The sequence below is a fragment of the Jatropha curcas genome, chromosome 9 (assembly GCF_041381405.1).
Source record: "Jatropha curcas cultivar XTBG-Jc1 chromosome 9, XTBG_Jcur_1.0, whole genome shotgun sequence".
Taxonomy (NCBI): domain Eukaryota; kingdom Viridiplantae; phylum Streptophyta; class Magnoliopsida; order Malpighiales; family Euphorbiaceae; genus Jatropha; species Jatropha curcas.
The window spans coordinates 8,837,966-8,852,258 of record NC_143159.1 but is presented as its reverse complement, the minus strand read 5'-3'; the positions used below and the strand labels follow the sequence as shown (position 1 = coordinate 8,852,258).

Genomic DNA, 14,293 nt, shown 5'->3' with positions numbered 1-14,293 from the left:
TGTAACTTGTGATCAATTAAATTTAATATAATATATATATATATATATATATATATATATATAAATTTATCCTTTTTGTTTTAACGTATTTTTTATCTGTATAAGTTTTTATATATACCTAATAACATTATTTAGCTTCTCAATGTAATGGGAACAAGATACTGAAATCTGAAAGGTTAGCTTCTCAATCCAGTTTATTTTTATTTTTTTTATCATAATAGAGTGTATAAAAAATCAGTTCATCATTAGGGCAGTGAAGCAATGTCATATTCAAGGTGTAAGTTTTTAGTGAATGTCATAAAATATCAAATATTAAGAAACTAACACATTTGGTCAAAAATAAAATAAAAAATACTCAAAGTAATCTCAAACAACATGAAACTAATAGATTTACTAAAAAAGAAAACGCTGAAAAAAAGGAAACGTTGAAAAAAAAGGAAACGCCGAAAAAAAAAGAAACCCTAAACAAAGAAAACACAAAGAAACACAAATCTATAAGAGTAAATCACTATACAACTTATGTGATTCAACAACGAGGATGACGTCCGGACAATGACGATAACGACAGTAAATACGATATATATAGTATATATAATGTATATATATACGATATATATATATATATATATATATATATATATATATATATACACACACACATAAATACACACTATATCAGTAAATACTGTAAAATCAATTAAATGCAGAATAGATATATATATACCAATTAACACATTAGATAAGACCAAGTAACTACGATGTATATATATATATACTGTATCGGTAAATACAGTGTTTATATATATATAGCTAATTGTATCAATATCAATCCAAATAGAATCGAGAGTCCTACCTTGTCTCTACAGAGCATAAACAATATCTATGGTCGTGACAACAAAAATTAAGTCGCTTGTACGTTTTGGAGATAGGAAACTTTTTAGGTTTTATATTTCTTCCTAAATAGGACTCTTCCAGTATCTGAATAGGATTTAAACTTGATTGGCACGTCAGAAAAGCATTTTATGTGGATCCATGCAAGCGACACGGCTAGAGTTGTCGTTTTCGGTTCAATATAAAGTCAGGCGTTCAACACGAACGTACTATCTAGCATGGCTTGGGTGTGCTAAGCTCTGAGTCCTTAAGGTGGTTGCAGCATGGGCCATGCTTTGATGAGCACGTTCAGAGATCGACAATCTCTTGTGGCACGGGCGTGCTCTCTGGCACAACTTGGGCGTGCTAGACTCTGAACCTTTATTGAATTTATCTTGAACACAGCACGAGGGTGTTGGACAACACGCATAGGGCATGCCAGTTTTTTTGCTTAGATACACTCTTTTCTGTATTTTTGGTTGGTTTTCTATAAAAATGCAACAAAATTTCTTAGGATCATGTGAAATGTGATTCAAGGAAACTTCAAACAAAAATATAAATAAAACTAAATAAAAACTAATTAAAGTAATTAAAAATACTAAAAATCCTAATAAAAACTATATTAAAAATACTATAAAATAACACCTATCAACTAGTAAATTGATTAATCAGAACATACATGATTGTCATTATAAGTCTTTAATAAGAGAATTATATAATAATTAAAAAATTATTAAGTAAAATCAATTTTTATCAAAAAAAAATTTTAATTGATTAGATCATTATTTTATCAATTGTCTAAATAAGTAATGCTTGTTTAGTAGAGTATTGAAAATAAGATTAAATGAGAAAATAGATAATCAATACTTCTTTGATATTCTAAAATGACAAACGAAGTGAGGAAAAGAAAAAAAAAAAAAAAAAAAGGTAAACTTGAAATACAGTTGTATATAGCAGAACAGAAATGGTATTGGGTATCAACCTCTAGTTCAAGTATGAAAGACAAAATATATATATAAAAAAATACAATTATCTTTGTGAGCAAGACTATATACTACGTTCAATAAGAGTGAAGTGAAAATTTTAAATTACAGGGACAAACTTTTTGATATTTTTTATTAAGAATAAACCGATTAAATAAAAAAAATTCAATGAGTGGTTAGTTAATATCAAATATCTAAAGCAAATTAAGGCAAGATAAAGCTTATAAAGGCCAGATCTAGAACCCCGCTATAAAAGGGACGCCTTATGAGCCGGGCTTTTAGAGAGGAGGCCTTTTGGTGAAACCAAGTAAATTTTGGGCCATCAAACCCTACAAGTTAGATAGGCTTTTTTTTATGTCGAAAGCCGGACCAAGGCATATGATATAGTAAGAAAAAAAAAAGTGCATTAAGGTTAAGAAGTCACTTAGGCATCTACAAAAGGAAAGTCGTTGGTCTAGACGACAAGTTTTAAATCTTAATACAGTAAAGGTTATATTAATTGAATCAGTCTTTTTCGCCACATCGCGTATAACGGGAATCGAACCCCCTCTGCTGCTGGCGGGCGAATGGAGAATGTTCTACTTCGATCCAGCAACTTGTTAGGAGTAGGTTTTGGCATGAGCCATATAGCTTACCCTGGAGCTATGACATTACTAGACAAGGCTTAGCAATACGGTATGGATTTTTTGCTTGCTTACTATATGAACATATTTCTCGTAACAGTTCAATAGTGTCCTGATCCTTTCTTCCCAAATTTCCTTCTTCTTGCTTATTTTAGCAAGTACAAACTCCTCTTTATGGTGCTAGGAGCAAACCCCGAAATAAAGGAAGATGAAAGTTTGAGAAAAAAAGAAAAACGACAACTAGGTATATCGGTCACCTGGCACGCGCCAAACGAGACTTATTTCTGCTTACTCTAGTCTTGTTCGTGAACTTGAGGAGAAAGAAAGATATGTATTCAATCTTAGCTCTTTTACGAACTAGTTGAAGTGATGACTTAAACTTACCTGGAGCTAAGGTAATCTCTCCGTTTTGTTAGCTTATTTAATATAAATAAGAATCATGTCCTTTATAAATTTTCATATCTTGATAATGTTGCATAACAATTTTAACATCAATCTTATAAAAATTATGTTTATCGAAATATGTGATTAAAAAATTAACTATTCATTGACCCCAATTGGTAGATAATCAATTTTTCACAATTTTTATAGAAACAAAAAAAAAAAAAAAAAACCCTTTCAATATGTATAACCTAAGGTTAGAGCCAAAGTTATAAACTTGTAAACTAACACATATAATATATGCTTTCTTTATATTTATCATTCTATGAGCAAGATCATTAATTTCAATCACATTTTAAAACTCACAATTGGCTATCGCATCAATGATATATGTATCTAAGTAAGATAAAGTTGATTGATGAGAACTTCACAAGATAAAGCTGAGTAAGAAGAATCTGTTTTTTTCTTATGATAGTTACAGAAATAAAACAAAGAATAATTGGAGAATGATAACAAAAAACTCACTAAGTTAATGTTTGAATAGATAGATCTCAAGTTGTTTATACCGAGAAAGTAGAGAAGCTTTTATAGATAGGAATAGAGCTATTGTGCAGATTAATGTTCGAGCGAGAGATACAAAAATTAACTACTGAACAGATTAGCTCAAGCGTTACTAAATTATTTAAGTTTTTAATGCTCGATAATTTTATTGGTGTCTCTGGTAATTTATAGTTTGATCATTTGTTAAATTACAATTATATCCTAGATATTAAATATAGTCCATCAATGAGACATATGGTCAATTACTATTTGTCTATTTTGTAATTTTTTAATCTTTAAAATTTCAATTATTGCATTATTGCGAGGTACGTATTCAAATTATAGGAAGTTATAAAATTTGGCTTTCTTTCTATTTCATCGACTTTAATTGCATTATTTTCAATATTGCTTTGCACAACAAAAGATTTTATACTCCATACACTATGTATAAATGCTTATTAGTTCGAAAGAAAAAAATTTAAGCCAAATAAAAGCTTAAAAATTTCAATAACTTGTAAGATAAATGTATCCATGTTATCAGATTCAATTATTTATAATAAAATTTGAAATAAATTCAGATTTATATAATAATTGTTAACAATAATAGTAATATAAAATTGTATTTCATTTTAATAGATTATTTTTTTTTATTTATAATATATTTTTTCTTTTTTCAATATTTTAGATAATTTACCTATATATATAATTGACAACTAAAATAATCTCTAAAAAAATATAAATTAGAAAAATAGGTACGGAAAAATACATAAACTAGTCCTGGACTCGCGCAATTAATTATTTAATTTATTTCATGTAATTTTGAAAAACATTATTTTAATTTATGTTTGTGTTGCTTTAAAATAATTTGCTTATGTGCTTTTGATTAAATGATGAAAGACAAAATTATAGATTCTTTTTTAAATTTTCAAATGTTGAACTGAAATATTAATTAGTACAATTAATTATTGTAAATACATTATTGTTATACAATTTATATATTTAATTAATTATTTATTTTTTTCTGTGAAATTCTGATATATTTAAACTAAATGAAATATAAGAATATTTAATGTTAATAAAATAAATTTTAGTAAATTGAAATTAATATTTTAATTCCATTTGTTAATCTAATTATATTATTAAATTAATTTTTATTAATTATGACTCTATTATAACTCCATTATTTTTTTATAAAATAAAATTATTTAATAAAAAATTTTATATTTATTATATATTAATGATAATGAAATCTTTTTAGTTTAATTGTAATTCCATTATTTAATAAAGAACATTTAATTTTTATTTAAATATAAAAGATATTTATTATAATGAAAAAATAAAATGTCATGTCATCATTTTCATATTCTAACATATTACCATATAAGCATTTAGGTCTTAAAAATTATATATTTACATAGATAGATATAGATATAGATAGATATCAATTACTTTGTGTGAAAAGGCCATTATTTAACCTAAAATTTTTATCTTTAATTTCAACATGAACATAAAAATTTTCAAAATGAAATTTAATAATAGTGATTATTTGAATAATATTTAAATATCCTCTAACAATATCATGATATAAATTTATAAAAAGACATAATTTTATTTTTATCAAAATACATATATTAGTAAGAATAGAAAATTAATAAAATATGAATTAAGCCTTAAAATATGTGAAAAATAAGTAAAATTTAGAAGCCGTAAAGGGAGATATGAAACAACCCTATTTTTAATTTTCAAAAGTTTTTCAATTAAATTTAAAATTGGAAATTTAAAAATATTATTTTTGATTGTAATAATTAGAGTTCTATAAATAAAAATAAAGAAAGGAAATCAAACCGCTACCTGAACCAAAGAATAAACCAAGTGGAAAACCGAAGGCTGGAACTCTTACAGTTCGTAGCTATCTTCTCCGGCGAGCCCAAACGATTCCGGCGAGCATTAACGGTGGAGGTGAGTTCGGAATCCCTCTATTGTCACTCTAGAATGATTTTCCTTTATCAATTTTTAAGATTCTTTGAGTTGTGACAAGCTTGTGGCTCAAGGTTTTGAATTTGGGGAAAGTTGGGGGTTTGCTTAAATTGGTTAAAATTTCCACGAATTGATGTTAGATTGAGTATCTCATTGAATTTGGAGCGTTTAGATGTATGGGTTGTGTGAAATGGTTAGATTTGGATTTTCCGGCCACCAGTTGGGGGCGCTCCGCTGCTGGCTGGCGGGCTCCGGTAACCATTTGATGTGTAAGCTTATGGTTATATAATCGGTTCCTGAATCCGACATTGTTTGATACCTGAAATATTAATGGACGCGATTAGGCAAATAGGTTTGGAAGCCGAAAAATCTAGAAATGACAAAACAAGAGTTAAAATAGTCCTAGAAAGGTATTATTAGCTAGTTAACTCAATAATTATCATTAATAGTACCTAAAGTAGTTAGTGGTGTGAAAATTAGCATAAGGGGAAAGTTCTAGCCATTTAATGGGAAAATTAGTTAGTAAGTTCTAATTTATTGACTTTAGTTCGATGGAAAAAAGAAATGCAATGATTGGCATTTTGAGCTGATTGTGACTCAAAGGAGAATTATTATAACTAAGTTGGTTATTAAATAGTGAATTAATGAAACAAATTACGAGTTTATTAAATTATAATTATTGAAAATTATATGAATTCGAGTGGAATTGATACGGATTCGCTCTCACTCAACCATGGAGCTCAACGGAGCATGGGTACCTCAACTTCTAATTAAGATTCGAGGAAGAATCTTTTCGAGGAAAGGAGGAATGATACGGATTCGCTACCACTTAACCATAGAGCTCAAGGAAGCATGGAGAACAACAAAGGAGATCTGTTGGTGCTTCCTAGTGGACCAATTACAAGAAGTCTACAAAGAGATATGGAGCAGTCATGTCCTTGTATGTTCAAGACCAAATTACATAAGAACTTCATGATCTTGCTTTCAACAAGTGTTGTGTGGAACTTGAAGGCACACCTAGTCTTCTTACATTGTTGAAGGCACATGTCGATGGTGTAACACGCCCAGGCCGTACCAGAGCCTAACTTTGGCATAATAAGGTAGCCCATTTGTGTTAGTTTTGAGTTGTCATGTTGTTAATGGGTTGGGCCACAAATAAATTGGGCCACCCTTTTATTTTTATCCTTAGTTGGTTTGGATTAATTATTCTTTATCCTTAATTAGTTTGGATTAGTTATTCCTTATCCTTAGTTGGTTTGGATTAATTATTCTTTATCCTTAGTTGGTTTTGATTAATTATTTCTTATCCTTAGTTGGTTTGTATTAATTATTTCTTATCCTTAGTTTATTTGGATTAGTTATTCCTTATCCTTAGTTGGATTGGATTAATTAGTCTTTATCCTTAGTTGGTTTAGATTAATTAATCCTTATCCTTATCATTAGTTGGTTTGGATTAGTTATTCTAAATCCTTTAAGAATCAGGTTTTTAGATTTTAGTATAAATAGTTTTGTTATGTTGTTAAACAAATCATTCAATGAATTAGTAAATCTTCAGATTTGTTCATGCTTTTGGCGTGTTCTTTGATTAGAGTGATTGTGAGATTGCATTACTCTAATTGCATCAAGAATCAAGGTAAACTTATTAATTTATTGTGGCGTTTATCTTATTCTTCTTTACTCTATTATTGGTGTTCTTGCTTCCTTAAGCTTTGGGTGCCATAGAGAGAGAGTTTAGTTTGATCTTTGAACTATTCCAATCTTGTCATATAGTTCTTGGAATTAATTTTCATAGGGTTCCGCGTCAGTTTGGTATCAGAGCCAAAGATTAAGGTAAATTCTTATTTATCTTAGTTATAGGATTTTTGAGTTTTCTTATTTTCTTGAATTCTTGTGTTTGTCTTATTTTTTTGATTAGTTTTAATTCTGAATTTTGCATCATTGTGTTTTCTTGATTTGTTCTTGTTTCTACAAAAAAAAAAAAACGAAATTCGTCCACCATTGAAGTTGTCTTTGTATTGTGTGGTTTTTTTGATCCTTATCTATAGAGATTTTGACCTTATCTTGTGGAATTTAAACTTATCCACTTTGCTTCTTGATAGAGCTTATCTTTATCTAGATTGGGTTGTATTTTGTGGGATAAAGTAGCATAATTATTTGTCTTTATCTTTTGGAGATTAAACTTATCCACTTTAATTTTTTGATAAAATCTAATCTTATCTACATTGTGGGATAAGGTAGCATACTTATTTGTCCTTATCTTTTGGAGATTAAACCTATCCACTTTAATCTTTTGATAAAATAAGGTAGCATAATTATTTATCCTTATCTTTTGGAGATTAAACTTATCCACTTTAATTTTTTGATAAAATCTAATCTTATCTACTTTGTGGGATAAGGCAGCACAATTATTTGTCCATATCTTTTGGAGCTTAAACTTATCCACTTAAATCCTTGTTAAAACCTAATCTTATCTAGATTGAATTATATTGTTTGGGATAAGGCAAAATATTTTGACTTAATTTGGGATCTTATCTTGCGAAACACATGATTCTTGTTTGGACAACCTAGTTATTCTTGCTAGAATAGCCTATCTTACACTTATTTGCACAAGCATGCACCTTTAGAGTTAAAATTAATTAAATGTGGCATCAAGTGAATTCGGTTATCACTATAATTTCTGTGTCAAATCTAAATTTTTGGTTTTATTGTTTGCTTGCTTTGATTAGGTAGAATTAAATTCTACTCCATATTTGGTTTAATTCTAATTTACCATATGTGGCATATAGACGTAATTTAATTCTACCCAATCAAAGCAAACAAACAATAAAACCAAAAATTCAGATTTGATACAAAAATTATATTGATAACCAAATTCACTTGATGCCACAATTTGATTAATTTTAACTCTAAAGGTGTATGCTTGTGCAAATAAGTGTAAGATAGGCTATTCTAGCAAGAATAACTAGGTTGTCCAAACAAGGATCATGTGTTTCCCAAGATAAGATCTCAAATTAAGTCAAAATATTTTGCCTTATCCCAAACAATATAATTCAATCTAGATAAGATTAGGTTTTAACAAGGATTTAAGTGGATAAGTTTAAGCTCCAAAACATATGGACAAATAATTGTGCTGCCTTATCCCACGAAGTAGATAAGATTAGATTTTATCAAAAGATTAAAGTGGATAAGTTTAATCTCCAAAAGATAAGGACAAATAATTATGCTACTTTATCTCATAAAGTATAACTCAATCTAGATAAGGATAAGCTATATCAAGAAGCAAAGTGGATAAGTCTAAATTCCACAAGATAAGGTCAAAATCTCTATAGATAAGGATAAAAAAAACCACACAATACAAAGACAACTTCAATGGGGGACGAATTAATTTTTTTTTTTTTTTTTTTTTTTTTTTTTAGAAACAAGAACGAATCAAGAAAACACAATGATGCAAAATTCAGAATCAAAACAATAAGACAAACTCAAGAATTCAAGAAAATAAGAAAACTCAAAAATCCTAGAACTAAGATAAATAAGAATTTACCTTAATCTTTCGCTCTGATACCAAACTGACGCGGAACCCTATGAAAATTAATTCCAAGAACTCTATGACAAGATTGGAATAGTTCAAAGATCAAACTAAACTCTTCCTCTATGGCACCCAAAGCTTAAGGAAGCAAGAACACCAATAATAGAGTAAAGAAGAATAAGATAAACGCCACAAGTAAATTGATAAGTTTACCTTGATTCTTGATGCAATTAGAGGAAAGTAATCTGACAATCACTCTAATCAAAGAACACGCCAAAAGCATGAACAAATCTGAAGATTTACTAATTCATTGAATGATTTGTTTAACAACATAACAAAACTATTTATACTAGAATCTAAAAACCTGATCTTTAAAGGATTTAGAATAACTAATCCAAACCAACTAAGGATAAGGATTAACTAATCTAAATCAACTAAGGATAAGGACTAATTAATCCAATCCAACTAAGGATAAGGAATAACTAATCCAAACCAACTAAGGATAAGGAATAATTAATCCAAACCAACTAAGTATAAGGAATAACTAATCCAAACCAGCTAAGGATAAGGAATAATTAATCCAAACCAGCTAAGGATAAGGAATAATTAATCCAAACCAGCTAAGGATAAAGAATAATTAATCCAAACCAACTAAGGATAAAAATAAAAGGGTGGCCCAATCCATTAACAACATTACAAATCAAAACTAACACAAATAGGCTAACTTGTTACGCGAAAGTTAGGCTCTAGTACGGCCAGGGCGTGCTACACCATCGACATATGCCTTTAACAATGTAAGAAGCCTAGGTGTGCCTTTAAGTTCCACACAACACTTGTTGAAAGCAAGATCATGAAGCTCTTATATAACTTGGTCTTGAACATATAAGGACATGGCTGCCCCATTTATCTTTGTATGACTTCTTGTAATTGGTCCACTATAAAGCACCAATAGATCTCCTTTGTTGTTCTTCATGCTTCCTTGAGCTCTATGGTTGAGTGGTAGCGAATCCATATAATTCCTCTTTCCTCGAAAAGATTCGTCCTCGAATCTTAATTAGAAGTTGAGGTACCCATGCTCCCTTGAGCTCCATGGTTGAGTGAGAGCGAATCCGTATCAGGAATTGTGTGGATTTGCTATATAAGTTCGGATAGTTATTACCATTATTACTAATAAGCTAACTGTTTCTTTTATATGTAATATATGTGGGAAGTAAATGCATATTTAAATTGATATTGAGGCTATTGAATGGACATTTGAGTTATATTGGTGATGCAGGAAGGGAACTGATATTGTAGGCTCGGGTTGGGCATTTGTGTGTGATTGATGATGCTGGCAGTTGAGCTACCTTATAATTGTTGTTTCTCACAGGGGGTTTACGTTCGATTTTTAGAAGAGATTTTGCCAAAATTTCAGCAAAATTAATTGAGTCAGCTTTTCTTTAATTCTCCCTAAATAGTGACTCTATCTATTAAGGGAAACAAAAATGGCAATCGCTAGAACTGGAGTCTATGTCGACGATTACTTGGAGTGTAAGTTCATAAATTTCGTGTTTATTTGTCAAAGCCTCTGTTCGTTTCGGTTTTTTGGCATAAATTTATATGACCGTAATTTACTGCAATTTTTTATATCTAAATTTTGAGTTTGAATTTGAATAGATGCAAGCACTTTACCGGCCGAGCTTCAGAGACTCCTCAATACTATCAAAGAGCTCGATGAGCGATCGCATTGTAAGCCCATATTCATCTATATTTCTCTAATTATATTTTCTGGTCCTTTAAAGTTTGTGAATTTTTTATTTTAGGGGTTCTTACTGATCGTTATGATACATACGTAACATATAGTATATGACCATGCAGTAATGAAATTCTTGAGTTTTGTCTTTTCATGTTTATTCATAAATTATTGTTACATTTATATTTAATTATTCATATGCATTACAGGAATGCATGTATAGAAGTTGTAAAACTAGAATTTTCTTTTTTCTAGTTTCATTAAAATGTTTCTGTATTTTATTATGAATGTATCAGCATACTTATGTGCAGCAACATGTGATGCATGTGTGGTTCTGTTGTTGATTTGTTCACTGTGTATTTGAGCATCTATATGTAGATAGATACAATTTAACACCTAGTTATCTGCATGAACATCTGCAATTTGACATGAATAAATGTTTGTTTGGTTTTATAATTATCTCTCTTATCTTATTAAGCATACATATGTCTAATCTACATATGCATTGTATTGTATGTTTGGAAGCAATTTTAAATCAGACCAGGCAGCAAACAAAATACTGTTTGGGATTGGCATCACAAAGCTCAAAGAGAGGAAATGGTATTGCTTTCAATAATAGTAACAGTGAAGAGGATGATGTTGTTGAGAGAATGAGAAAGGATATCGAGGCAAATCAGGATAATGCATTGAGTTTGTGTACTGAGAAGGTTTTGTTAGCACGACAAGCTTATGACCTTGTAAGCTTCTTCTAAATTAAGGCCTTCAACCAGTTGTTATTTTCATATCTTCTAGATATTATATATATTGCTTCGATATTTTGGAATTTCTTGCGATACGTGGTAGTTGGTAAAAAGAAAAATGGACATGTTTCTCATTTTTGTATAATTCAAGCATGTGTTTCTAATCCCTAATACTGGACTATTTTTCTATCGACACTAAAAATTGCTTTCAGATGTGGAGTTTAGGTTTGAGAGGTAATTATGCATAGTGAATAATATCTTCAAGTGGACGATACAACATTATGTTGTAACTTCTCAAAATTACGTGGTCATTAGAGCTAGCATTGTGTGAAGAATTTGCTCATTTTGCTATATATGGTGGATTGTTTCGTAATAGGTTTCAATTGTCTGGGCGGAATATGCGATCAAAATGTAATTAAAGAAACTACAATTAAAGAAACTGTCATGCCAGGAACTTTACACATGTTCGCTCGGCTAGTGAACTTGCAGGGCTAGTATGAGTACCCCTCAGAGTTATTTTAGATTCTTGATTACTTTATTTCATTTTCATCATTTCTCTTGTAAGTTAACTAGCCGTGGGCTTTAATAAATGCTTATGATATTAATCCGTATCTTTTTTAATTCATGCAGATAGACAGCCATATCAAACGATTAGATGAGGATCTAAACAACTTTGCAGAAGATTTGAAGCATGGTACAAAAACTAATACAAAATTACAGATATTCAAATTTAATATCATGTCACCCAAATGCAAATCCTGGAATAGTCTCACGCTTTCACCTCAAAGTACATCCTGCCCTATTGAAATTGCATCACCAAAAAAAAAAAAAAAAAAAAAAGAAAAAAAACACATTCTAATACGTGATTATAAACACCTTCTCAGCATGAACCATATATTAAGAAATCTATTTTGAAATCTCAATTTCCTCTAGCAGTTCTATGTAAAATGACTGCTTTTCTTAGAACTTAGTGCTTCAGGTAGCTTATTGAATTTGTTATAACCTTTTTTTAGTCATGGTCTTTATGTTTTTCTTTCATAATAATATCAGAGGGGAAAATACCAGCAGATGAACCAGCAATTCTTCCTTCACAACCTATATTAGTTCCTAAACTCGAAAAACGCAAGTCCTTTTATGGGACACCTCAATCAAAAAGGAATGAGCTTAGGGACAGGGAATGGGATCGAGAACGTGATAGGGATTTTGAGCTCATGCCGCCTCCAGGAATTAAGAAGGATTTTAATGTCTCAGTTGATGTTGATCAACCCATTGATCCAAATGAACCTACCTACTGTGTCTGCCATCAGGTTCTGACTCCTCTTTTACTATCATTTCAACTTCATTGCCATCTCTTCTGCAGAGTTGTTTTGCAAGTAAAACTTTAGTTATTAGTAATGCTCCTGTAGATCTGCTAAACTAATTGTATGATCATTTCAGGTGTCCTTTGGAGATATGATTGCATGTGATAATGAAAATGTAAGCACCTTATTTTTGTCTCTTTTTGTTTCTTCTTTTTGACAATTGTTAGAATAATATATGGACTGTGTATCCATAAGTTGGATAATCATTTCCCCTGATTCGGGGGATTATCTTTCCTTAATTATGGGATGGTGACCCTAGAATTATAATTATTTCCTTTAATATACCTTCCTTAGCTAAACTCCTCATGTATATAAATACTAGCTACAAAATGTAATTGGATACACAGCTTTATCAATAAAATGTAGCCTTAAAATTAGTTATTTCGTGAAAGCGTTAGTTTTAACGTACCAAATTTACAGTGCGAAGGAGGTGAATGGTTCCATTATGCGTGTGTTGGTCTAACGCCAGAGACGAGATTCAAGGGAAAGTGGTATTGTCCAACCTGCCGACAGCTACCCCATTGCCAATTATGATATACATGTATGTATCTATTGCTTTTCTTTTGAAGTATTCGTTGTTGGTCGAAAATGGAAAAAAAAAAAAAAAAAGGTATTACAATGGCTAATTTGATCAAACAGAGAGCCAAGTTTTGTTATAACACAACCCTCTTCTGTCAAATGCATTTGCAGGGTAATAGATTTGTAAAGACCCTCCTTTCAATGCAAGTCTTGGGAATTATCTGTAGTGAAAACAGATGTGTATATTATAAGTGCTATTTTGTGGTTTATCCTTACAAACAATGCCCAGCCTTTTCAGGCACTCGATACCAAATGATGTCCCTGCGCTGCACTTGTTTGGCAGAGGTTGATGAGCTGACCAACTCATTAGTATGTTGCTTCACTGGGCTACTTTGTTCAAATATATTTTTATTTTATAAAAATTAAAATGCTATTACTTACTAGTAGTGTTCAAGTTAAAATAAAGGTAATAATAAATAATTTTTCATCCATCAAAATCTTATTTGGATTTCAAAACATAACATTGAATTTGAAGCTGCTTCAATTGACTACTCTTTTTTTTTAAAGCAAAAAAAAAAAAAAAAATCATTATAATAATATCAAGAATTACAAATACTTATATATAGACATAGAACTTTACCATCAGTAGTTACAAATAGAGTTTTTTTTGAAAAATAAAAAAATTCATATTTTTTAATAATAAAATTAAGATTAAGAAAATATAATATTATATTTTTTTCTTAGAGTTTTGAGAAAAGATATAAATTTTTATAGCAGCAACAAGTCCGTTAAACCTGAATTGCTTTTTCAAGAATTTGCAATATATGACAATTGCTTTTTCAAGAATTTGCAATATATGACAAACACAGATGAATTTTTTACCATTACGCTGATGATATTAAGTTTCATAAAGTGAAAATTTTGTGATTCATCGCATTGTCTTGTCTTGAAATTATAATATAAGGAAAAAAAAAAAGAAATGGGAACTTAATTGGTGTGTATATTGACGTATAATAGGTCATAATCAAAGAATTGGGTGCA

At 29.9% G+C, this 14,293-nt stretch overlaps 1 protein-coding gene across 4 annotated transcripts; it reads left to right on the top strand.

Moving 5' to 3' along the window:
* Positions 1 to 5,201: 5,201 nt before the first annotated feature.
* Positions 5,202 to 13,695, top strand: LOC105629109 (PHD finger protein ING2). 4 transcript variants are annotated; one of them, XM_089726278.1, is made up of 9 exons: positions 5,227 to 5,356; positions 10,177 to 10,430; positions 10,557 to 10,628; positions 11,158 to 11,369; positions 12,003 to 12,066; positions 12,423 to 12,679; positions 12,810 to 12,848; positions 13,154 to 13,274; positions 13,551 to 13,695. In XM_089726278.1, exons 2-8 carry the CDS (start codon positions 10,385 to 10,387, stop codon positions 13,265 to 13,267), a joined length of 804 nt encoding a protein of 267 aa, XP_089582404.1. In that variant the 5' UTR covers positions 5,227 to 5,356; positions 10,177 to 10,384; the 3' UTR covers positions 13,268 to 13,274; positions 13,551 to 13,695. The 4 variants fall into 4 exon arrangements, with proteins under 4 accessions (XP_037497745.1, XP_089582404.1, XP_037497744.1 ...); XM_037641816.2 differs by having other exon boundaries at positions 13,424 to 13,695; XM_037641817.2 differs by having other exon boundaries at positions 5,202 to 5,356; positions 10,270 to 10,430; positions 13,154 to 13,695.
* The last annotated feature ends 598 nt before the right edge of the window (positions 13,696 to 14,293 follow it).